This window comes from Dryobates pubescens, chromosome 2 (genome assembly GCF_014839835.1).
Source record: "Dryobates pubescens isolate bDryPub1 chromosome 2, bDryPub1.pri, whole genome shotgun sequence".
Classification (NCBI taxonomy): domain Eukaryota; kingdom Metazoa; phylum Chordata; class Aves; order Piciformes; family Picidae; genus Dryobates; species Dryobates pubescens.
In genome coordinates this window covers 38,564,809-38,590,543 of record NC_071613.1, presented here as the reverse complement: position 1 = coordinate 38,590,543, position 25,735 = coordinate 38,564,809, and the positions used below count along the sequence as shown (strand labels likewise).

The 25,735-nt window shown below is 52.6% G+C and overlaps 2 protein-coding genes across 2 annotated transcripts in view; both read right to left on the bottom strand.

Moving 5' to 3' along the window:
- Positions 1-10,835, bottom strand: part of CFAP65 (cilia and flagella associated protein 65) — a 33,529-nt gene extending 22,694 nt beyond the window's left edge. Inside the window, exons 1-10 of the mRNA XM_009911163.2 lie at positions 10,706-10,835; positions 9,544-9,646; positions 7,965-8,131; positions 6,373-6,572; positions 5,563-5,708; positions 4,282-4,504; positions 3,684-3,949; positions 2,304-2,504; positions 1,531-1,893; positions 452-589 (exon numbers count right to left, since the gene is read on the bottom strand). Of these exons, the coding sequence (XP_009909465.2) occupies positions 452-589; positions 1,531-1,893; positions 2,304-2,504; positions 3,684-3,949; positions 4,282-4,504; positions 5,563-5,708; positions 6,373-6,572; positions 7,965-8,131; positions 9,544-9,646; positions 10,706-10,764 (1,866 nt within the window). The 5' untranslated portion in view covers positions 10,765-10,835. The remainder of the gene's footprint in view (positions 1-451; positions 590-1,530; positions 1,894-2,303; positions 2,505-3,683; positions 3,950-4,281; positions 4,505-5,562; positions 5,709-6,372; positions 6,573-7,964; positions 8,132-9,543; positions 9,647-10,705) is intronic.
- Positions 10,836-16,100: 5,265 nt separating this feature from the next.
- Positions 16,101-24,669, bottom strand: LOC104309741 (motor neuron and pancreas homeobox protein 1). Its single transcript, XM_054168644.1, has 3 exons — positions 24,234-24,669; positions 16,924-17,084; positions 16,101-16,412 (listed from the first exon to the last, which is right to left on the bottom strand). The coding sequence occupies exons 1-3, from the start codon at positions 24,667-24,669 to the stop codon at positions 16,101-16,103; spliced, it is 909 nt and encodes a 302-aa protein (XP_054024619.1).
- Between the last annotated feature and the right edge of the window lie 1,066 nt (positions 24,670-25,735).

Sequence of the window (25,735 nt, the reverse complement as noted above, 5' to 3'; positions counted from 1 at the left end):
AATGGCAAATTACTCTTTCTGTGAAGAACTTTCCCCTCACCTCAAGCCTAAACCTCCCCTGGTGCAGCTTGAGACTGTGTCCTCTTGTTCTGGTGCTGGTTGTCTGGGAGAAGAGACCAACCCCCACCTGTCTACAACCTCCCTTCAGGTAGTTGTAGACAGCAATAAGGTCTCCCCTGAGCCTCCTATGTCCACTTAAACAGAGAGGAAGGAGACCCCAATATCTTTCCTCTTGAGTTAATGAGATGTTCAGTGCAACCTGACACACTGGAGGCTGGGATGGTAATGCAAAAGAAAAAGCATCCTACTGCTGTACCAAAGCAGGACTCTCCACATCATCAGAAACTGTTTAAGCCACATCTCAGAATGGTGCAATGGGAGAAAAAGTGAAGGCTTCAGAGGTAAACTCTGAGTATCTCAGCAAAGAGCCAAACATTAATCAGTTACACACCTTGGGGACATCCAGGATGTACTGTGGGATGAAGTGCTCCCTTCCTGCTTCAAATGTGTGGGCTCTCAGCCTGACACTCAGGCACCAGGATGGACAGATGGTGGCATCCTCCTCAATGTTGCTGTGGTGTCTCAGCACCTGCAGTCATGCAGTGGACAGAAGAGAGTGTATGCAGGGAGAGTGTGGCAAGGTGCATGTGTCATTGCAAGCAGCAGTTTCAAAGGCATCCATGGGGCTGAGGAACTGACTTTTTCAGGGAAGAAGGACTGACCAGTACCAGATGGGAAACATGAATGTCACTTTCCCAAATACCTGCATTTCAGACCCAAGCCTTAGGGAGGGAAGGTCTACAGACACCCCTGTGCAGTTTGAGATACTTGAAGGTGCTAAAGTTAGCATTTAACAGTGAGTCCCTGAAAATAATTATTTGTCCTTTACCTGAGCCTAAGAAACTCTGACTCTAAGGTTACTTCTAGATAACCTCTACATTGGCTTAGAGAGGAAGAAAAATGCAAGAAGAGTAATCAACAACACAATTAAAATAATCTCTCACCTACCAGGAAGTTTCTGGGTGCTAAAACTCCTGCAATTGTAGCCTTGTCTGACATGAATCCTGCATCACATGAGAGGAAAGGCTGCAGTGATGCACAAGTGCCCTCAGCAGCTTTATTTGTGGAGAGCCAGACACAAAACCCAAGTCACTGCCTGTCACCCAGCCACAGCAACCATCCTTACGCAGGCTTCCATCTATGCTAATAGTGCAGTAATTCACAGTAACTTCTCCTTCAGTGAGGTCTGCACTACTTCACATTCACTGGGGGTACAAGCACATGTAACTCTCCATACTCATGAGTTGTGTCTTGTTTTGCTGGTTTATCTGTGCCAGAACACAGGTGAAGGAGAAATGTTAATCCACTAGTGTATCAAAACAGCGCCCAAGGCAGCTGGTGAAGATGCCAGTTTGACAAATTCAAAATATAAGGTTCTATTTGATTTTCAGCTCCCCTACAAGTCTTTGCCCTGCAAATAGTTGCTTGCTAAGCCCTCTCTGGAAACTGGTCTTAGTAATGCCTACTAACCTTGTAGAAGGCAAACCCTTCCAGCTCCGCTGCATAGAGACTGTTAAGCTGAGCGGGCTGGAAAAGGACACGGAAGGCTGAAGACTTCAAAGGTGGGATGTCACAGACTTCAGGGCTCACTTGGAAGGCACTGCTGGGGCTCAGGGTCCAGGCAACAGTGATACTCCCTTTGGTGTGGTTGGTGACGCAGAGAGGGAGTGGTTCTACCCGGCAGAGTGGTGTGCAGCAACCAAAATCATGCTCCGTGGGGCTGACACTAACATGAGGAGGGAAGACGGCCAGGTCGCAGCTTACACCGTCATAGAAATACTCAGTCATGGAGTTGACATCAAAGTATTCTTTGGGAGGCTCGTCCTGAGGGATCTGCAGGATAGAAACATCCCAGTGTGAGCAAGGAAAGTGTGCCTGTGGGAGACACCAGGCACTACAGCCCTTCACAAGCAGGAGAGCATGCAAGATGCACTTCAGTAACACTTCAGGACAGTTCAAAGCCTAGGCTTCAAGGAGGCTCCTGTTTGTAAGCCAGCCCTCAGTCCAGAACTTCATGAAGCAAAAGATGCTGCAAACAAGTTAAATCCAGAAAAGGGCTTCATGGCTGAGCTTGGGTAAGACCCAGCTAACAAAAATAGTGCTGGTGTCCTGGCATGTGTTGGGAACACTGACAGAAAATCACTCTGGCACCTTCTAGATCTGTCTGGCCTGTGCAACAGAAGCCTAATATCTACAGAGAACAGCCTGGGAGTATCTGAGATTCCAGGGAGGGCAGCTCATACCTTAGGAGGCAGCATGAGGGCTCCCTTTTCATCCATCTGCAACTTCCCATCCTTCAGCATCACACTCAGGATATCAGGGGGGTAGAAGGTCAGTCCCCTCATCATGTTGGTTCGGTACCAGGAAAGGTGCCTTGCCTGAAGGATGGCTGGCTTAACTGTGTCTGAGTGGCAGGTGCCAAAAAAATCCACATGCATGGGTTCCTGGAAAAACCCCAGAAAGAAAATACACTGCTCTTTTGTGGTTCCTGTGAGACTTACACCATCCTAGTACTGCACCTTGAAAAGCATACCTAGGAAAGGCTTAGCATCTGCAATGTTAAGACAGTCCTTTACTGGCCCGAGAGCTTTCTGGAAACTAGAGTGGAAGCTGAAGACACTTGGTGCACAGATGTGCAGCTAAATTTTAATCAAAGACCTCACCCCACCCATAAGCATTACTGTCTGTCCACATCAGCCCTCTCTTGCTGATAGGAACCTGCACCATGTCCATTTGACTCAACAAGAGCCTAGGTCCTTGTACTTGGGTGGCAACAACCCCATGAAAAGCTATGGGCTTGAAGAAGTGGCTGGAAAGCTGCCCAGCAGAGAAAGACCTGGGGGTGCTAGTTGACAGCCGTATGAACGTGAGCCAGCATTGTGCTCAGGTAGCCCAGAAAGCCAGCAGCACCCTGGCCTGTATCAGGAATAATGGGGCCAGCACAAGCAGGATAATCATCCCCATGTACTCAGCCCTGGTGAGGCCACACCTTGAATATTGGGTTCAGTTTTGGACCCCTCACTACAAGAAGGACATTGAGGCGCTGGAGCATGTCCAAAGAAGGGCAATGAAGTCTCTGAAGGGTCTAGAGAGTAAATCTTTGAGAAACAAATGAGGGAAATGGGGTTGTTTATCTTGGAGAAGAGGAGGCTGAGTGATTTCTCACTCTCTAAAATTACTTGAAGGGAGGGTGGAGTGAGGTGGGGGATTGGCCTCTTCTCCCAAGTAACAAGCAATAGGACGAGACGAAATGGGCTCAAGTTGCACTAGGAGCAGTTTATAGTGGACATCAGGAAAAATTCCTTCATAGAAAGGGTTGTCAAGCACTGGAACAGGCTGCCCAGGGAGGTGGTAGAGTCACCTTCCTTTGGGGTATTTAGAAGACATGTAGATGTGCTTAAGGACATAGCTTAGTGGTGGACTTGGCAGTGTTAGGTTAAGAGTTGAACTTACTGACCTTATAAAAATCCTTTTGAATCTAAATGATTCTGTGACAGGCATTAATGGAAACACAGTGGGAAGAGCTTTCTGTGGCCTACTAAGTGAGAGAGGTCAGCCCTGGTGGGTTTCATTGAAAGATCCCTTTGAGCTATCAGAGCAATGAAAGCATCTGCCTCTCCTACCTGATGGTGGACAAGGCACACCACTCTGCGGTGATAGCTGATGGGGTGAGTAGGTCGAAAGGTCACCTTCAGCACTACTGTTGTTGTGCCCTCCAAGACTCCACAAGGGCAATCCAAAGAGAAGACACTCCCTCTGCCATCAATATCAAATTGGTAGTAGGCTGGGACATCTGAGATGTTGCTAATTTTCAGTGTCTGCATCGAACTTTCTCCAAGGTTGATCCAGCCAAAATCCAGAGACTGTTGGTGAAGTGACACTAAAGGACCTAGGAGAGTGACATGCAAGACAGATGTTGGACTTGTCATAGCTGTTTGTTAATATGTCACAAGCCACATAGCTGATCTTCCTAAACCAGAACCATCTCATCAGCAAAACCATCAGTCCTAGCAAACAGCTGGGCATTCACTTCCAACAGCCTCACACCTTTCTCAAGCAAGTATAAACCCCAAACAGTGTAGCAAGGACAGCCTGCATCCCAGCAGAAGGTAAGTCTGTGACTGAGGGCTGTGACAGCAACTTGTCCTTCCCCAGGCACCAGCACTTCCCCTGCAGTGCTAAGAAGACAGGGAAAAACAGGGGAAGCTTTCATTCTGGTACCTCTACATGATCCAACCACCTTCAGGACAGTCTGCAGGAGGCATCCAGCAGATGAGATAGTGAAGTAGTCAGTACTGTGCTCTCCTACTGTCTGAGGCTGAAATCGTATGCACAAGACCAGCTTCCCTTTGGCAGGAACAACACCATGGGACATGTCACAGGAGAAAACATGATCCTGAAGCAAAGGATCTTTTACTCTTTCTATCCTACACGGTGCATCAACCTGCAAGCAAAGAACAAATAGCAGCCAGGATTGTTCTGAGTGCAGAACACTAATCAGTGAGCAAAACTGCAGTTTTCAGCAGAGCTGAACACCACCAAGAACAGCAAAGCCACTGTAGCCCAGCACAGAAATGCTGTGCAAACCTCTGCAGCTGTGTCCTGCTGGAGTGCTGCTGGCAGCAAGGTCCCACAATACGTTCAGAAGTCTATGGGTTTCAGCAAAATGTCCTGTTGGGAGTGTCCCTCCTGGAAGCAGGGAACATGGCTCAAGGTGCCCCCAAGGGCCAAAGTAGCCTAAGTGGCTGCTATGACTAGGGGGACAGGCAGGCAGATAACGTATTTCCCTCCATCCACAGTTTCTGGTTCTCTGGGGATCTTCATTTCACAAACACATGAGACTGGAGGCCAAATGCCTTCATCAAGTTCCTTAAATAAGGTCCTGATCTTTGCCTCGGGATGCTGAGCACCATTGTAGTGTGAATAGTAAGAGTACTACAAATGACTATGTCTTTTGCCACTCCCAAACTGCAAAGCCTGTGGAGGAGTCAGCACCATTGTCACCCATGTCAACAGCCTCTAAGTATATTAATCTTTTAACAGGCTGAGCTGGCACGGACAAGGTGGTGTTCAGATGCAGCCCACTTGACTTTGAGAGCAATTCATCAGGCTGCAGTTCAGTGAGGACAGCAGAAGATCCATCAGCTGCCTGTGACACAGGCACAATTTGAGAGTGCCACAGCTGCCAGGCAGGACTGATGGCCTTGTCCAGGGTGAGTGGGAAAGCTGTAGGGTGTGAAGGACAACATTGGCTTCCTGGTCTGGAGAGTGGGAAGCAGGTGGGAATTTCCATAGCATGCAAATGGATGAGGTGTTAGCACTCAAGCTGGAAGGCATGGGTGCACGGCCTGGCTGGTAGGGAAAGGATCACTATCTTTGTGTCATTCACATTCCCACCTGGGCTCTTTTCAGAGCATAAGGGAGATAATCAAGAGCACATATCCCAGCCAAATGTGCCAGCATGCCAGCTTCTCACAAGAAGTAGTTTCACTCTCCACATACCACAGACATGTTGAAGATTTCAACACACTTCTCCACAGCTGTCCCCACTGGCACTGATCCAAAGCACAGTGTATCCTGAAACTTCCCAGGCTGTACACCTTCATACTCCTCCCCTGTCACACTCACTCTCAGGTAGGGGTATTTTGCTGTTAAAAGGAGTAATATGGTAGGTTAAGAAAGAGAGGTGGGATCTCCATCCTTGGATATTCAGTGCTCAAGTGGACAAGGCTCTGAATCACCTCGGGTAACTCTGCAGGTAGATCTACCTTCAAAGCTGGCCCTGCTTTGTACCAAATAATCTCCCTTCCAGCCCCAATTCACTAGACTCAGGGTCACATCTTTTGTCAGTGGCCATACAAAGCACTTCAGGCAAGAACTTGCTAACAAAACCATTGCTTATCCTAGCTTGCAACCAGAAAGCTTTAGAAATTTACACCTGGCTCACTGTCTGGCAGGGAAAAACAAGAGAGGCTGAGTGCAGACAAAGACAGGACTTTTGGAGATTCCTGCTTTGTGCCAATGAATTCCTCTCACTGCTTTCCCTCTTTCTACTTAAGCAGGCTCCAGAATTGCTGGTTTGGCCAAAGCACACCACAGGGCATTTTGAACCCAGAGTCTCTTCCAACCACACTTCCAAACTGGCAAAGGTACATTAGAGAATTTCACAGACCACATTCAGTCCATGGGCTTCACATGCTCACCACTGAGTTGAGCCAGCTGTGGCACAGCCTCAGAGCAGGGCCCTGTGGAATGCTGTTCCAGTTAGGGATGACACGCACTTCTTCGGCTGCTATATACAAAAAAACTCACCCAGGGCTTTTAGCTGGATTGTCCTTTTTTGTTTCCTTTCCTTTCCCAACCAGCATGTTCCTGACACATCATATACTGCTGCCACCTTGGGCTGGAAGACCACCTTGACCATGCACTCAGCACCTGGGCTCAGCACGCCGCAGTCAGGAACCATGGAGAAAGGGCTTGGTGTCTCCCAGGCAAACATAGTAACGAGGTCACTAGGAGATGGAGATAAGGTTTTGAGTGAGTGATCCTTTCCTGCCTGTGCAGTCACAAACAGGACTGACCCTTCCCAGTGGGTCATTCAGTTGGGATGGGAAGCACCCACTGCTGAATGGCAGAATCCTTGGTGCATGTGGCCAGAGATGTGATGCTGGGAAGAAATTTGTCTCCAGGCTCTGCAAATGCTCTGTTCACATTTTAATGAATCTTAGCTATTACATCTAAGAATTTTATTAATGCCATAAAATTTCTCAGCTTCATCATGTGTCAGCAAACAAATCAGCTCCAGAATGAATTATTTGTTTTTCCTGTATCTAAACTTGCTGCTGCTTAATTCCAAGTGAACATTTGTTCCTCTGCTATACGCCCAGGTGAGAAGGGAGGACTGAGCTGTTTTCCCAATACCTCATTCAACTCTCCAAAACCCCCTTTGCTTGTTTGATTTGTGCAAAGAACATCACATACCACCAGCTTTTTGTATTTTATTGATTCCACATTGTGTGTTACTTACCATCCACATCCTCCACTGCCCTGGAGATCTTAGTCAGCACGAATTATTTCTCTTAAGGGAGAATGAATCACTTGAAATGGTTTCTGACTGATACCTTGCTCTGCTGAAAGTACATGTGCCCTCTGTCCTTTCCACCCTCCTACTGGATCAGCTGATTGATATGGAGAGCACAGGCCATTTTCCAACTAGTAAAGGCTATATTGCTCTCACTGTCAATGTTTGGAAGTATAACTCCTCCTTGTCTGGGAACTTCTTCACTGCACTTCTTTCTGCAATATTGCCTGAATTACTGTCCTTCCCTCATTAAAATAAGACAGTCCTTGGTAACTGGGGGCATCTTTGCTCCTAAATGATAATTGCCACTGTTTTGGGGAGCTCCGTGAGCCGGCACCGAAGTGACTCTTCAACTTCTGTATTGCCTGCTTGCACATCAAAGAGGTCAGCTTGAGCACCAGCAACTCCACTGCTACCCCAAATCATTCCTGCACCAAGGGAAGTGAGGTCAAGTCACAAAGAGAGCAGAATGTTTCCAGCTGGTAGCTCACACCGGGCAGGCTGCCTTTGACTAACTAGAAGCCCAGGCCTTTCCTGTGAATGTGGGATGTTTTCAGTGGGACACCATGCTGATCCTCAACTGGTTCCTGTGCTAGAACAGTTCTCAGCATGTGCTGGAAAGAGACACATGTGAGGTGCCAAGATGTTCCCACAGTGAAATCTGAGCTGTACTACCATTTCTGCTGCCTTTTCTGCCATGACCTCAGAGGAGGCAGAAGTATGCTGCCTGTTCATAAGAACAACTGGGATGAGCAGCATTCATTGGAGAGTCCAACCAGGTGCCAAAACAGAAAGAGGGTCTGCACAGCCACACCTCACTCACCCGACATTGCGCACGGGGAACAGCATCTCCGTGACGTTGTGGACAGCACAGATAGGCAACTGGACAGCAGCTGGGAAGGACAGGCAGAGGCGTGGGAGCATAGCATGCAGGGTGACAGAGAACTCACCCTCAGCCTTCTTAAAGCAGATGCTGTCTTCATAGTCCCTCTGCACAGAAAACAGCAGTTAGATGGGCTCCATCTTGCAGGTACTGCAGCTACACCCATGAATGCTCATCACCTTTACCTCTGTGACAGTACTGAGATGAAAAACATTGGTGACAGAGGCACCAGGGGAGGCCTCTGTGCAGGACAGAGGGCATATGAAGCACTCAGAAAAGGCAGGCAGTGGGTAAAGTACTCAGGCATACTCCTGACTGACAGGGAACACAGAAACATGCTCAGAAAGCAGCTGAAGACCACATTTGTTTCACCTGATTTGTTTTCAATGCAGGTGAATTTCTTTCAGCATTTTAAAGATCCCAGTTCAGCTAAAATGAAGCACATAGAGCCTTTATTTGAGCTTCATAAGCACAGAAATACTAGTCTTTGATTAAGTGCTTTGTCAGCTAGAGACCTAAGCGGATAACACACAACTTAAAGATGCAGTGTTGACAGCACTGTGTATAAATAGCCCCAGGACATCTGCTAACCAGCTGATACAGAAGGAATTGCAAGATATGTGTCTTCCACACTCCCCAATCATCACCTCTCCCAAGTACCACTTATGCAGGTAAGGAGAGACCTTTGGCACTGCAGCACACACTGTCATTGCTCTCTCTGAGAAAAGGAGCCTCCTGCTCTAGCGATTCATGTGGTGCAGACAAACTATTTACTGAGAATGGAATGAGGCCAGCAGCTTATTGCATAAGGGAAAGACCAAAGAGTCGTCAGAAAATCATGATACTGGAAGAGCAGGGTACTGGGAATCCACACAGTGATCATGCTCTGAGACTACTACTGGGATTCCTATCAAAGACATATATAGCTTTAGACAAGAGCCAGAGATCAACACACAGAGCCAAAACAGATGCCAAGAACAGGCTGAAAGGCAAGAAAAGGGGCTGGGTAAAAATAAAACTTAAAGAACCCCACCCCATATAAAAGAAGGGAGGCCCTTGACATATCCCTCATAGAAAATCAGTAGCCCTTCCATGTACAGGTTTTGTGGTCTCCTATAAGAAAGCAGAGACTGGGCCACTCAACCCAAGGTTCTGCAACAAAACCAGCCAGGTGAGGCTCCCCGGGATCAAACCACATATGGACAGTTCAAGCACTTTATCTTACTGATTTTGTGGCCAGAAGCAGAATGTGAAAAACCAGGACATTTTTTTTCCCTGAGGATCCCTCTCATAACTACTGAGAAACTGCAGAGAAGTAAGGGTTAGGGCTCCCTCAGGTGACGAAGCTGTGGGGAGAGCAGGAAGGTCATTCCGTCCAGTCTTTCTTATGCTGGAACCTTCCCTAAGGGCCCGTTCATTCAAGTGAAAACAAATCGGAAAGGATAAGAGAGGCAGAGGCTCTCTGCTGCCCTGGAAGCCAGCCTGAAGACAAAGAGCCATTTTGATGTCGGTACTTTACCTTTTCAGTGGGCCGGAAAACAATCGGCAGGCTTAAGGACATACCAGGACTCAGAGTGATCGGCTGGGGAAAAACAGTGCAGAAGAATCGCGTAGAAGGACATCTAGATAACGAAATCAGAACCAGAGGTTTTGTCTGAGGGCATGCAGCTGTTAAGATAGAGAGCAGGAAAGAGCATAAGGACTCAAAACCTTCAAACGGCACAATTAGAAGCCCTCACAGAATCACCAAGGTTGGAAGAGACCTCAAAGATCATCAAGTCCAACCTGTCACCACAGACCTCATGACTAAACCATGGCACCAAGTGCCACGTCCAATCCCTTCTTGAGTACCTCCAGGGATGGTGACTCCACCACCTCCCTGGGCAGCACATTCCAATGGCTAATGACTCTCAGTGAAGAACTTTCTCCTCACCTCCAGCCTAAACTTTCCCTGGCACAGCTTGAGACTGCGTCCTCTTGTTCTGGTGCCGGTTGCTTGAGAGAAGTGACCAGCTCCCTCCTGGCTACAACCACCTTTCAGGTAGTTGTAGACAGCAATAAGGTCTCCCCTGAGCCTCCTCTTCTCCAGGCTAAACAATCCCTCTACACACCTGACCCCCAAGGGTATCTTGTTAGCAAATCAGCAGAAAGAGAGCAGAACCCAGGTGTCCTGGAAACACATTCCCAGCTCACAGTAGCTACCCCTTCCTTGAACAACATTAGACATTCCCAGACCGTGTAGCCTGAGCAAAAAAACAAACACCATTTGGCAGAAATATCTGGGTTTCAGAGCAGGGAAGATCATAGGGTGTGCTGGAGTGGTTCAACATCCAGCGGGACTCCCGGGAGCAATGGTTTTAGGACACACTAGTGACTGGCTGGCATACATCCACAATTAAAATCTCACCAGACTGGAAATGCCTCACAGACAGAAGGATCAGCAAAACAGAATTTTTTAAAAGGCAGTTCATTTAAAAGACTCCTGCCAGGAACCAGGGCTGTGCATCTGAATTAGCAGGTTTGTGCCCTGCTACCTAACTGTGCTGTCTCCAGCACACAGCCCGAGGGGAAGGGGGGCAGATGAATCCCAGAAAAGGTGCTAGTGTGACCAACACAGCAGGAGGGATGGAGATGCAGCGAGAGCATGAGGAGTATGAAGGAGAAAGAGACTTCCCACGCACCTGTAGCTCAGCTTCTGGGTTTTCTCGTGCACATTTTTCAAGACCAGATGTTTGATCATCTCTTTTCCAAGTTCCCAGCCGTGCCACCTGAGTGTTTCAGCCACCTCAATGCCCCAGAATACGCCTTTCTTCTTCTTCTTCATCTTTCTTGCAGACAGCTTAGGGAGCTGCAAGGAGGACATTAGCAGTTTGAGTGGGAGGGAGGAGAAATCACTCAAATACCAGTTTCTCTATGTTCAAAAGTCTCTGACTCTTGCAACAGCCGGGAGGAGCCACCCTGCGGCAGGAGTCACTAAGAGCCCTGCTCCAGGAGTCCAGAGGGGACACCTCCTGGCCGCAGCCCAAATAACAGATACAGCAGAATTACAAAGGAGGATGCAGAGGCTTAAGGGATGGGTATTTTTCTCCTCTCCCTATCCTACCAGTAAACCCACCCACCACAGTGGCACCTTTTACTCCTCCACTCGCCTTCCTGACGCAGCCACAGCACAGCTTTCAAAGAGAGGCAGCGCTTTGGGGCTCACCGTACACCTGAGCAAGCATCTGAAAAACAAGAGGAAGAGAGTCCTCACACATCCTACTCCTGCTCACAAACAGTCTTGATGCCAAGGCCTGTGTGCTCCCAGAGACCCTGCCACCCCTCCTGCGGCTCAGGGTGGCACACCTCCCTGCAGGGGCTGCAGTGTCCCCAGGAGTGTCCCCATTTCACCAGCGGAGTCAAAGCTGCTCCACAGACCATGCTGTCCCCGGGCTGTCACAGCCCTGTGCTCAGCAGGATCCTTGGTACAGACTACGACCCACCCCGCGGCAGAGCTCTCCTTGGACCTTTCAAGGACAGACCTGCCCTGTAGTCTTGCCTGACACCCTACAATCCCATACAGACTGTGGCACGCTCCTGTTCCCTACAGGAAGCGCCTGGGCCGCGGCCGAGTCCGTTATAACCCTGCCTGGCCCCAGAGACGAGCCGGGGTGCCTTGCCAGCGCCGCCCCCCGCCCCGTCCCGGGCCTGTACAGCCAGCCCAGCTCCCTCAAGCCGCGTCCGGCTCCCTGTAGCACAGCACAGCCCCGAGAGCCCGATCCACCTCGACCCCCAGGCAGCGGCAGGCCGGGGCCGGTGCGGACCGCTCAGCGCCACGCAGCCCCGGGCCCGGTTGCCATGGCGAGCGGACGCGCGGCAGGACGCAGCAACCACGGCGCCGGTCGCCAGGTGGCAGCAGAGGGACGCGCAGAGCCGGCCCGGGAGGGGATCGAGGTGGGGCAGGAGGAGGGAGGCGGGAGGCAGGTGGGGAGCTCCCGGGGCTGCAGGGGGCAGATGGAGGGGGACAAGAGGCAGACGGATGTCCCAAAGGTGCAGGGGACAGATGGAGGGGGCAGGAGGCAGGCAAATATCTCAGGAATGCAGGGCACAGATGAAGGGGGCAGGAGGCATGGGGGGAGCTCTCGAGGTTGCCGGGCACAGATGGAAAACAGGTGAAGGGGTACAGGGGGCAGATGGGTGCCACAAGGTGCAGATGGAGGGGCAAAGGAAGCAGAAGATGAGTTTTTGGGTTCAGGAGGCAGATGGAGCTATGCAGAGTGTAGATGAGGAGCTTGGGGCATGTGGGGAGCTGGGAAGCAGGGCAGGAGACCAGGGGGAGATGGAGCAATTCAGGGGCAAGGGTGATGGAGGGGTGTGGGTGGCAGCCTAAGGAGTGCAGGGCATGCAAGGGACAGGTGGAGGAGTGCAGTAAGGAGTCATAGAATCATGGAATGGTTTGTGGTGGAAAGAACCTTAAGGATCTTCTAGTTCCAACCGCTCAGCCGTGGGCAGGGATACCTTCTAACTAGGCCAGGTTGTGTATCGCCCCATCCAAGCTCGCTTTGAACAATTCCAGAGTTGGAGCCGTGTTCAGCAACAGAACTCAGGTAAAGGAGTGATGAAGGCAGTTTGAGGGCAGGAAGACAGGAGCAAAACAGAGTTGGCGAAGAGTGTGTCATGAAGTACCTGGGTGCATGGGATGGGTAAATGAGGAAGCTATGCGGCTAAGAGGTGGGGATATTGGAGGGGCAAGGGGACATGGGATGCAGCAGGTTGGAGAGTGTTGGCATAGGGATGGGGTGGCACTTGAATGGGACCAGGCTACCTTGTGCTCCTTGGAGTACTGGAGATACAAATAACAAGTTGTGACCGTTGTCAAAGAGTGCTGGGGGCTGAGACTAGCAAAGGGGTAGGGGAACACAGGCAAGGAGCCCTGGCTGCACAAGTCCATCAAGTATCCTGAGTATCATTCTATGAAACACCAGCACTGCTGTGGGTCACTCCTGCATCTTCCCAGGGCCCTAGATGTCCTTCAGAGATAGAGGGAACCCTCCTGTCCTTCTTGGGGAGGGTCAGACAACCTCTGATGTGCACAGCTACCAATGTGGTGGAGAGCAGGGCTGGAAACATCCCGCGCTGTGGGGAGGGTGCCAGGGCAGAGGCAAGGAGGAGATGCAGCTTTAATGGCATTTGTCAATGTTTACAACGTGAGTCATCCAGCTAAACAGCCATAAATCAGCACCCCAACTCCTCTGGCATCAATTGTGTTCCCTCCCCTGTTCCCCCAGTACTGGACAAGTGCCTGGTTCCTGCAGAAACAATCTCATAAATAACAGCAACTAAACAAACCTTCTTGCAGCTATGGCAGGCCTGTGTGCACCAGGCGCCAGATGAACACCTCCCATCCATCACTTTAATGGTTGTACTCTTAAAATTAAACCTGTCATGGCCCATCAAGGTGAACGTTTTAAGCCTGTGACATTCCTTCATCTCCCCGTCTCCCTCCTGGCACTCTTTATTTTGTTGCTTTCCCTCTCTCTTTTTCCTGTCTGCTCCTGCCATCCCTGTCCCACTCAACTCACCCTTGCCTTGGTGTGTTTGGCTCCAGCCTGTGGTCCTCTCTGTGCTCCCCTCCTGCCAGAGGACCAGGTTGTACATTGTCTGGAGGATGTCTTTGGCCCCGAGGTTCCTGCAGTTATGGCCTGGCAGCTATCAGCATCTCAGTACTCAGTCCTGAGTGCCTGGTTTTGGGGGAGCACAGCTCCCCTGAGGTGCTGGGTCTCTCCTGCCCTGCTGTGCCTGCCATGTCCAATACTTTTTTGAATTTCAGCCACTCTGCCCCAAGCCTGTAAGCATTGCATAGGGTTGGTGTGAACCAAGGGCAGGACCTGCCGCTTGGACCTCATACAATTGCCCTCAGCCCATTGACCCAGCCTGTCCAGATCCCTCTGCAGAGCTTTCCTACCCTCAAGCAGATCAACAATCCTTCCCAGCTCAGTGTCATCTACAAACCTACTGAGGCTGCACTCAATTGCCTCATCCAGATCATTGATAGAAATACTGAAGAGAACTGACTCCAATACTGAGCTCTGGGGACTACCACTTGTGGCCAGCTGCCAGCCATTCATCACCACTCTTTGGACCTGGCCATCCAGTCATTTTTTACTGCAGCAAATTGTCCATGAGCAGCCAGTATTTCCATGAGCATGCTGTAGGAGACAGTGCCAAATGCTTTACTGAAGTCCAGGTAAACAATATCCACAGCCCTTCTGTCATCCACTAAGCAGGTCACCTTGTCCTGGAAGAGATCAGGATCCACCCTTCGTGAACCCATGCTGGCTGGGCCTGATCACCTACCTGCCTTGCACACACTGTGTCATGGCATGCAAGATGATATGCAACATGACCTTCCTCAGCCCCATTCCCAGATTGAGGTTTGTAGTTCCAGGAATCCTGCTTCCAGCATTTCTTGTAGGTGGGTGTCACAGTTGCCAATCCCCAGTCAACTGGGAGCTGAGCTAGCAGCAGCCACTGTGGATCACTGTCCGTCCGTCCGTCCATCCATCCATCCATCCATCCATCCATCCATCCATCCATCCATCCATCCCCATGTTTCTTTCTCCCATCATCTGCTTCTCTTGCCAACCCTCTGTCTCAAAAGCATTGCATCTCCCCCCCTGCCTGAGGTGCTGCTGTTCCACCCCCCGCACCCCATGGCAGCATCAGCCACGGCCAGGCATGACCCAGCCCTGTGAGGTGTAACAGCCCCACACCAATGCTTACCTGTCTTATTCCTTTCTTACTGGCTACCAGAAGTGACCTGGAGCTCCTGCCCCTCGGCAGCTCCCACCTCCACAGCAGGTCCCAGGGCTAGACAGCCCATCCTGCCACCCCCAGGCAGGGACAAGAAGAGAGAAGGGGACATCAGGATATGAGGCAGGAGGCAGACACGATGAGCTATGTGGGAACACGGCATCCTAGCCCAGCCTGCATTGCTCCTGCAGTCCTGTGTGCAGTGGGGTGGTGAAGGAGGGCTGTCCCATTGGGCTGGAGAGGCTGAATATTGCAGGGCAGGTTTCCCTGCTCCATACCATCTCAGCATCCCCAAGGACAGGCCCATAAAATGTGCATGAGGTGTGGGAGGTCCATAGGGTATCCCAGGACCCTCCAGAATCCTAAGGACAAGGAAGTCTGCTCGCTTAGGGTAGGGGAGCATCACAGGGCTAGTGGTTCTAGGAAGGTGGCAGGGATGTTGCCATCCTGCTATCAGCAGTTGATTTGAGCCCAGCCAGAGTGAGCAGTGTACCAAGGAGGTCATAAAATTAGCCCAGAAAGGAACCAAGAGAGCCTCAGACATCATCATGGGAAAAGGAAGGCTCACTATAGCACTGAGCCCTCACAAACAGGCTGAGCCACTCCCAGAATGCAAGAGGGCTCCATCCCCACCTTATTTTGGTGCAATGTAGCACTGATACAACCAGGTTAAATGCAGCTGGGAAACAGCAGGACTGCATTAGTTAACCAACTTTGTTTTGCAGGCCAGATTAGTTTTGCCTTGCAATGCACAGACCCCACCAGTGATGCTGCAGGTGCAGGAGGAGGCAGGGCAGGCTGGCATGCATCCTGGGCATCCTCCTTCTCTGCCCTTCATGCTGCCAAGGGGAAGAACAGCTGGCACTATGCAGGAACATGCTGCTCCAGATGTTGTCATATCTGCAGGGAAGAGGCAGTGCACAATAGGAGGATCCCTCTCCGGCTGTGCCAGTGAGCTGCCAGCTGTGCAGGTCTGCTGTCCCCATTCAGTTCCTGGCAGGAAAGGGCAATGGCAGGAGAGGGATAGAGCCTCCTGTCCACTAAGGAAGAGCACAGGCATCTGGATAACAGCTTTATAGGGGAGGGACATGGGGACTCCCCAGGGTACACACAGAGGATTAATTATGAGTTAAATAGGATCCAAACACACATAAGTTAAAGGGGGGCAGATGCCCTGCAGTTCCCCCACCCCCCAGCTCTGCCCAGGCACAGTCTGTGTCTGCCAGCAAAGAGGCCCCCAACACCACAGCCTGTCCTCTTTCCCCAGCCAGATCCATCTGCCCTTCACAACACAGAGACGATCTTCCTCTCCGTGGCACCCATCTCATCTTCCTCCTCTTCCTCCTCGCCCCCCGAGCAAGAGGAGTCCGGGCCGCAGCCCAGCTCAGTGGGGCCGTGGTGCAGGAAGCCTGAGCTGGGGCTGCACCCCATGAACTCAGGGCCTTCAGCATCTTGTTCCCGGGGCTCACTGGGCAGCAGCTTCTCACAGGCTTTACTGAGCCCTCGTTGCTTCTCAGCCTCTGCCTGGGCACCCTGCTCCTTGGCTTTGCGGCTCCGCTTCCACTTCATGCGGCGGTTCTGGAACCAGATCTTCACCTGTTGAGGGAGAGTTCCCAGGGAACAATGTGTCACCCCGCCCCATCCTGTCCCCACCCTCCCCCTCAACTTCCCTACATGGAGACCTCTCCACAAGGCCTCTCTGTTGCAGGGTGTCCCATGGTGCTGCAGGTCTGTTCAAGGAGGCGTACCTGGGGCGCTGCTCCCTTTCCCCTGCCCAGCTTCTGCAGGTTGCTCAGAGGTATGCATGGGGACATTTTAACTTAGCCCCATAGAAAGCCCCCTCTCACAGTGCAGTGAGGGATAGGAAGGCTCTGAAAGCCAAGCTGAGAGTGCTGGGTAAAAAGAGGAGAGTATTTCTGGGGTGACCTTCATAGGAGAAGAGACTGGAATCTGTGAAACGGGTCTCTGCCTTGGAAAGATGCTGTTGGGAGCAGTGAGGTGAGGGCTAATGGCAGCAGAGTGAGGAGCATCAGCACTGCCCATGACCTTGACTTCCCTCCCCAGCAGCTGCCTGGTGCTACACTTCATCCCCTCAGGACCAAGTTACCTGTGTCTCGGTGAGCATCAGCGATGTGGCCACCTCAAAGCGCTTGGGTCTGGACAGGTACTTGTTGAGCTTGAACTGGTTCTCCAGCTCCAGGAGCTGCTGGCTGGTGAAGGCTGTGCGAGGCCGACGGCACTTCCCCATCAAGCCAGACTGTGGGGCAGCTGCGGAGCAGACAGCAGGTAGGGGTCAGAGGAGAGCGGGGCTGAGGGGAACATCCCCTCGACAAACCCGGGATGAAGAGGAAGGCAAGCACTTCTTCCATCGCCACCCGTTCTAATAATGGCTTTATTGCCTGGCTGATAGGAACCAGCGAGATACCTTATCAGTCCTCGGTGTGCAACTGGGATCAGTCCTGTGACTGAAATTAAACCTCCCTTTTTATTGCCGGGCCGTGCAGGTGGCAACTGTCAGGGGCTGCGGTGGCAGGGCTGCCCCTGAGCGCCGCTATCTTGCCCGCGGGCCTTGAAGGCAGCAGGAACAAAGGGACCTTTGAGAGTCCAGCACGGGGTGGCTGCCGCGCTGTGTTTGATCCCTGTTTATCTCTTCCCCGCTGGCTTTATTGTCTCACTGGGGTTCAGCTTTTACTGCGTCTCCCAGCACCACAGCAGCAATCAAAACCAGAGGTTTGCAGCTGGGAGTAAAGTGCCAGAGCAGCAGGGCAGGGGGGGTGGGTGTTGGGGGGGCACGCATTCACAGAAAAAGTCATTCGGTACTTCCTCACCACTTTATCTCAGGGGGTGAGGCAGAGGAACTGTGGCCACAGGGATATGCCCTGCTTGGCATGGGTCACTCCAGCTCGCCCACTTTGCAGGGCACAAAGCACCATCCACATTATCTCTCACAGATTCCAGCTTTGATCCCAACCTGCCCATCTCCCCAAGTGTCCACCAAGCCCTTCACAAACACAGCAGTGGCACGAGGCAGGAATTTATGAAGGGGACATTAACTGACCGCAGCCTTGGTTTGATGCCAAGCTCCTAGATGCTGGGTGGGATGGGTCAAAGAGGCAGAACCCAGGCTGGGCTGAGGCTTTGCACACTCCTCATGGAAGCAGGAATGGCCCTGGCCCCTCTGCACCTGCAGCCCCTCAGTGCCAGGACAGACAGCTCATGACCCTCACCTCGCAGCCACTGGCCACTTAAATTAAGATGAAACAGAAGCATGCTGTGCCAAAGACTCTGATGCACGCACAGGGCATTATTTTGCACACAAAACAATCAAGCCTAAAACCAACTGAGAGGCTGAAACAATTTCCATAATAAATACAAATGTCAGATGAAAGATGGCTCCGCTCTGCAGAGCTTAGCTGCTCTCTGGGATGTGGCTGGTCATGGATGCTCTGGCTGTGCAAATCCCCACCAGAGACATGGAACCAAACAGCCCTGAGAAGGCTTCCCTTGGCTCAGGAAAGGAGGTGTCATGGGAACCAGCATCTGCAGGGACAGGGCAGTCCAAGCTAATACACCTTGCAGCTCCTTGAGGGGGAAGTCCAGACAAGCAGCTGAAAGAATTGGAGGTGAAATTCCTTCAGTCAGTGTTGGTGAAAAGCAGCCCACACACACCATCCAGCAGCCCCCCACGGGCTCTAGCACCCAGCAAGCTCTCTTTGCTGTCAGCAATGGGAGGGTTCACTGGAGTACCTGGTGCCTCAGCTCTGCCCTGATGCTGTGTGAGCTGGCTGTACCAGGTCAAAGAAGGGTCCTTCTGAGCAAGTCCTCTTTCTGGGCATGGTCTGTAGAGGGTGCTTCAGGAAAAGAGAAGCGAAGAGTATGTGCCCACATCCCAGCATCCAGTAGTCTTGGATTTCTGTGCTTTCTGGAGCTGGAGGCTGTTTTGCCAGAAGGAAGGAAATATCATATTCCCAGCCTGAATTCCCTATCCCAAAGCAGAGCCCAGGGTTCAGATCATAAGGCACTGCATCCTGGCTCTTGGGAGCACAGAAACCCTTCCTGCCACCCCAGAAAGGCTCCTCTGTGCCTCCTCCTTCAATGTCATAGGAGTGAGTCTTGACCCCCAAAACAGTGAGGGTTTGGTCTGTCCAGCTTCAGAGAAATCTGGAAGGAGCTTGCTTTAACAACATCCCCACAAGGGGCTCACTCTTCCCCAGGTATGACACTGAGGACTGTGTGGTCTAGCAAGGAAAAGAAGAACAGAATGGTTTCCCAAAAGCCAAACAAATCCAAGCAGGATATACTTCAAATGACTACCAGTTCAGGGGACTGACTGCTGGAGCATGGTCCCTCTGCTAGCTCCAGCTTCTCCATCGCAGTGGCTCCAATACCAGCTCAGTGTTTTGGTGCCTATTACAAACCTTGTACAGATTCCAGTGTCCTTGGAAACTCACCCTGCCTCCTGTCCCAGTGCTGACAAAAAGCCCACAATCCTCAAAACCCTCTGTGGTGCTGTATTACAGCTCATGGCACTACCAGTGTAAAGCCCAGCCTACACAGGTGTCACTGGCCACCTAACCTGTGACTCTCTATCAACACACCCTTCAGCAGCTACTACTATCCACCACTACTGCTCCCCACTGTGACTTAAGATTTGGCCTGCAAATGAGATGGAACAAGTCCAAATCAATGCAGCTTAAAGGTCCACCTGACCTTCAGACACCCACAGCAGCAGGTCAAACTGAAGGACCAACATCTCTGGCCTGAAGGGTCCTGGATGCTTTGCTTGGGGAGAGTATGGAGGAAGATGGTCTGCGATTTCTCACTGGGGAAGGAGCAAAGGGATGAGGAGGAAGTGGAGTTTGAGAGTACAAAGTAGGTTCCAGCTACTCATGCAAAGAGGAAACAATGTCTTGCAGCTGCTGGTAGCTTCAGTCCCTCCTGTCAGTGCGCTTAATGAAGTCCTGTCCATCTTGTCCCATGACAGGCTGCCACATGAACATGGACAGCATCCTCCCATGGGATTCTATCTGAGCTATGAATCCATCCCCATCACAACCAGCACCCCATAGGAAGAGGAATCCTTTGGGAAGGCTCTCCTTTATCCAGCTTCTTCCAGAAGACCAGCAACAACCTCAGCATCACACCTTTGCTTGCCAAAGGATTTCCTATCTGCCCATCCATTTCCTCCAGTGCTATATCCAGGATCAGAACTCATTGCAATATCCCTATCCCAAGCCTGGCAGGGCTTGGACCCCCCTGCTGGGTGTCTGGCATTTGGCTGCAATATCAGTAAATAAATTGCTTGGCCTGGAGCTGGGAATGCCCTCTGAGTCTGAGGCCAGGAGCTCCACAAGGCAGCTGCCTCCTGGATAATTAGATAAAGCTTATAAAGAGTTGTTGGTTTATTTGATACCATTCCGTCTACTTGATAACAAGGGTAATCCTAGGCTGATATTTACCCACTTGGGTTTAATTTGGTTTGTTTAGCTATAGTTCACTTAACTTTGTAGGCTGGCAGATAAAGGAGAGGAAATTAGCACCTGTCTGCTTTGGAGGTGTTTCTCCAGACGTCAGGGCTGGGGGCTGGATGGTCTCACCAGAGACTTCTCCTGCCCTGCCAGCAGCCCTGACTATAGTCTGTGGAGCAGCATATGTAAGGGCACTTGCTGGCTCTGTTAGCCCTTTGCTTCTTCCACCACTGACCCACAACTGCCGCTTGCCAGCTGTTCCCCAGCCCATGGTTCTTCCTGAAGCCAGATCACTGTGCATCTGGTGAGCCTTGGAAAGCATGGCTTTTTGGAACAGTTTGATACGAGCTATCTTGCCTGCTCCCCTAGCACAGCACAGCCCATCAGCCAGCTCTCCAGTGCTGAGGGTAGGATACGGCCTGAGCTCCAAGTCATCACATTAAGGTGGTAAGAGGATGTCCCAAGAGAGCCATCTGAGCACCAAGTCCTCAGCATGGAGTCCTTTGCCCTTCCTGCAGATCTGTGGCCACATGTCATTACTCCTCACTCCTACAGCTCTCTGCAAAGGTGGGTCGGCTGGAGCCAGACTCGGCTCCCACAAACACACTGCATCTCCACACCTACAGACAGGGCAAATAAAGCACATCTCCCAGAAATACTAAAAGGCAAGGCATCCCAGTGCCAGATGTTCCCCCTGTGTGGTTCAGGAGGTGCTCAAAGACCTAGGACAGGGACACAGGCTGGGAGCAGCAGAGCCCAGGCAAGCAGCATCCCTTCCCTCTTCTGCCCAGGCCTTCCAGTTCTTTTGCTGCAGCACAGGTAGACAGGCCCTGCCCACAGCTCTGCAGAGGCAGCTAGCAAGGAAAGCACAGCCCACAGTTGCACACGCAGCAAGAGCAGTTCTCTGAGCAGTCCCAGCACCAAGCCCAGGCCAGGTTCGTAAGAATATCCACGGTCCCAGACCATCTCCCTGGCATCCAGCCTACCCCATACACAGGTCAGAGCAAGTAAAGTGTGTGCAATGCATACCCACAGAGCTTTTGGCTCCAGTCCAGGGGCTCTCCTGCTTTGGTCTTCTGGGGAGAGTGAGGGTGGGGGATAAACTAGACTGTGCCTGCAAAACATCTCTACATGTGCAGTTAAAGAAGGAATTTATTCCAGGATTTAGTTCTGAATTTCCCTATAAATCAATCACAGGGATGAGACCTCCTTCTGGGATGCCCCAGAACATGTCTAGGAGGCTTTCAGGTTTGTGTTTTCCCAGCTATCTCTTCACTGCTGCTGGAGAGCTAAACATGACCAGCACCAGCAGCATGGACGCTTGCAATCGGTCACTCTGGCAACCTCAGCCAAGCAGACCTTTACATCTGTCTAGGCTGAGTGTTGGGACAGGGGACCCAGGAATCACAGGCAGTCCAGGAGCCCTGTACCAACCACCCATCACACCCCTCAGAGAAATAAGGAAGGGCTGTGCAGGCAGACACAGTCTACATAGCTCTGAGAGTAACATGAAAAAAAGGACCAGGAGAGCAGGCTTCATGGAAGAAGAGTGGAGGTGAAAATAGACCCCCAAGCTAAGCATGTCCCCCAAGGCAGAAGTGATGTTCATGGGGTGGTACAGGCAGGTAGAGCAGCTGCAAAAACACAAAGCTTCATCCTTCTGCTTCAAGGAGGCACCAGCTCAAGCTCTGCACCCGGCTTGGTCCTTAGGCATTAAGACAGACATTTGGGAAGGGAAGACAAAACAAAAACCACACAAAGCAGTCAGAGTGGGAACTCAACTGAGGGGAGATGGAAGTAGCTGGGCTGTGTAGTGGGGGAAGAAGCCTGAAAGGGAACTACAGACCCTCCTCATGCACAGACTAGGCAAGCAGAGAATGGATTTGCTGTGTTTAAAGTGACAAATATTGGGAGTAAACTGGAGCAAGAAAAGTGTTGCAGCAGGAGAATTGCTGAAGTATTGAACAGGACAGTCTGGGGAGAAAGAATCCCTAGTGCAAAGGGCTCCCCAGAACTGTGAACAAACACCTTTCAGAAAGGATATATCTTGGGACAATGATCACTGATTTGAAAATCTGCAGCACTGGCATCTTTTGCTGCATCCTTGTTACATCTCTCTGTCTCCCTTGGCTCTACCCCACATTGGGCTCTCCAGGGACCAGTCAAGCAATACCTGGGACAGAAACTGCTTTTCCTCCCCTTGAGTTACCACAGGAGCCAGCTTGGTGCTTCCCACAAGACTCATTGATGTGTTCTTCTCATGCATGCTGGCAGAGCCCAAAAGCTCCCTGCACAAGCTGTTCCCATGCCCATGATTTGGGATTTGTCTCCTTTCAGCAGAGTTTTGGAGACAACCAACTCTGGAGCAGATCCTGCACTTGAAAGCGATGGGGCTGATGTGCAAATGAATGATTTGATGCACACATTTTCCCAGGCAGAAGCTACACTTGAAGCCACAAGGGAAGATACAGTGATGTGATTCTAGCCTGGCGAAACAACCCTTGCTGGGATACACCAACAAACCTGCATCCTGTGTGGCCTCTGCAGAGGAGCAGGAAGGTGTTTCACCACCCAACAAATAGAGGCTTTTAATCCATTTCACACACACCCCGCTCAGCAACATGCTTGAGTAGTGCACACAGCCTGTAGCACTGGAGCTTTATTCTAGACCCTTATGTGCCACCACTATCACTTCACAGATGGCCCTATCCTATAGTCTGGTGAGAGCCAGGGAAAGGGAGACAGCCTAGGGAAGGGAGCAACCTCTTTCTCTTCAACCTGCCCAGCTGTAATTTGAGGGAGGAGGCATGAACAGGATGTTTCACCTTAGTTCTCCATTTTTGCACTATTATTCATTAATCCAGTTTATTGGTTAGCTGACTTCCCCAGACTTTTTATTCCTTCTCTTTTTTTTTTTTTTAATTTGGCAAATGAACTCTGAGATTTTTAGGACGCTAACCTCAGCTAATAAAACCCAAACATGCTGCTGGGGGTGTTATTAACAAGCCACTCAGTTCGTTGTCCAGTGGCCTCATCTTTGTAGCTGTGAAAATTCGCCCACCTCGTGCACAGGGCAGTGGCCGGGTCACACTGCCAGGAGTGAAAGTGACAGTCCCGGTGGGACAGCCTGAAATCGGTCCCTATCCTGCGATACCCTGTGGGACCCTCCCCACCCGTGGCCTATCACTGCAGTGCAGGATTTGGTGCCTGCCCGCAGCCCCGGGCCGTGCTCACTGTGCGAAGGTTTGTGCACGGAGCCGGCACCTGCCTTGCATGCCCGGAAGAACCGGAGCCGGCCTGGAGCCAAGCACGCTGCCGAGCTGCCGGGCTCCTGCAGCCTTCGTTGACACCACACTCACCGGCCCGGAGCCGGCTCCTCAGATTCCGCCGTGCCCCAGCCCTGGTGGGCGGCTCCCGCCGCAGGGACCCGGGCGGGTTCGTTCACAACAGCACCGTGAGGGATTGATTCGTTTCCCGGTGCCGGTTCCGAAAGCCGCTTCGTTATTTTCGTTTCAGTCTCGCCGCGGCACAGCCCAACGACCCCGTGGCGGCTGTGCGGGGCCGACAGCCGGGGCCGGCGTGGCTGAATCAGCCCGGGAGCGGCTCTGCTCTGCCGGTACCCGTGCGGGCAGTGCCCCTTGGGGCCGTGCCGCAGCACCGGGCCACGGCAGGGCAAGAGTTTGCCCTTCGGATTGGGTTCATGAAGTTCCGCAGCCGTCGGAGGTCTCTGCAGCACGAGTTTTGCCCCGTTCCCCGTTCCCTGGCTGGGCAGCGGCTCCGGGCACAGCAAAAGCCCTGTACTGGTGTCAGCCGCTCCTGCCAAGGAGCCGCGAAAGGGCCTCAGCTGCCCCGACATCGAGCGGGCCTGCACCCCGTTGTACCGGCGGGGGTAGAAAGAGACAAGAGCTGCGTTCCGCCCGACGGGGAGGTCGATCCCTGGGTCACTCACCATGGAAGTCGGAGAGCCTTGGCACCAGCATCCCGGCTCGGATCCAGTGCTCCAGCGGGAAGGACCCGGCTACGGCCGCCTTCAGGTGCTCGGCTCCGGGTGGCGGCAGGTGAGGAATGCCGGTGTAGGCGAAAGCGGGGTGCTGGCCCCCCAGGGTCGGGAGCGGGTACACGGCGGGTGGGTATAGGGCCGGCAGGGCACCGAGCCCAGGGCCAGGGAGGTGAAGCAAGCCGGGCTTGGGGAAGAAGCCGGCCGGGGAGAGGGGCGCGGCGGCCCGGGGAGCCCGCGGCGAGGGAGTATCGGACTGCCCGGCGGGGCCGGGGCTCACCGCGGGGCTCCCGGGGCTCAGCCCCGGCGGGGAGGCGCTTCGCGACGGCTCTTCGGCCAGGAGCGCCTCGATGCGGAAGTTTTGGGACTTCTCCATCGGTTTGTGCATGGCCCGGCCCCGTGCGGAGCTGCCGGGCCCCCCGGCACCCCGCCGCTCCCTTGCCAGGGCACAGCCCTTCCGGGCAGCCCCGGCACCGGCGGGCACCCACCCGCGGGGCCCCGCCGTGGGCAGCCCTCCTCGCCGCTCCTCCTCCCGGGCACTCGCTCGCCCGCCGGCACCGGGGGGGGTTTTAACAGCCCCCCTCCCCTCCTCCACCTGCCCCAGCTCCCCATTGGCTCTGCGCCGGCCCCCCGCCCCGCCCTGCCTCCTGCGGGCCCCGGCCCGGCTCCCGGGAGGGCTCCCTCCTCCGGCTTCCTCACCCCCAGCCCCAGCAGCGGGGACACTCCGGGACCTGGCCCGGGCCGCTCTGCCCCTTCCAGAGCCTCACAACCATGCCCAGCCTAGTCTATACCCTGAGGACTCGCTGCCCATCGTCGTGCGGTCCAGAGCCAGTCCTGCTCGCTTTAGAGCCCCTCGGTGGGAAGAGGTTCTGTTGTTGCAGTGGCTGGAAGAGACCTGCTGAGACTAGTTGGACTTTGGCATATAAGTGAAACCCTGCTGGGCTTCAGTGCTGTGCTGGTCCTGCAGAACCCTTGGGCACTTGCAAGGCAGAGTGCCTGGCTGAGAGGGCCAGACAGGTGCTTGCTTGCCAGCACCCCGTGCACCAGAGGTCACCAGTAATGCCCAGCTCTGCCATTTCCCATTGCACCACTCTGGGCCAGGGAGATCAGTGGACCTGAGCTGGACATGCACAGGAGCCACCATTCCATCATCAGGTCTGTCCAAGATGCCAACAGAGCAGGTACCTACAGGCAAATTGTTACTCATGTGCCCAGTCCTATCTTTCCCAGCAAGACACAGCTTGGTGATTGGCATCAGGGAAGGGAAGAGAGGAGAGCCTTGGCTGGTTTGGGAGATGTGGGTGATCAGGAACAGAGCTGGCCCAGACTCCTTGGCACTGGCCTTCAGAGAGAGAGAGCATGTTCCAGTGCATCTCTGGTCTCTGGCATTGAGGGTCTGTGCCTGTCTGCCCCCTGGGTCCCAACTTTATGTGTCATGCTGACAGTGGGACAAG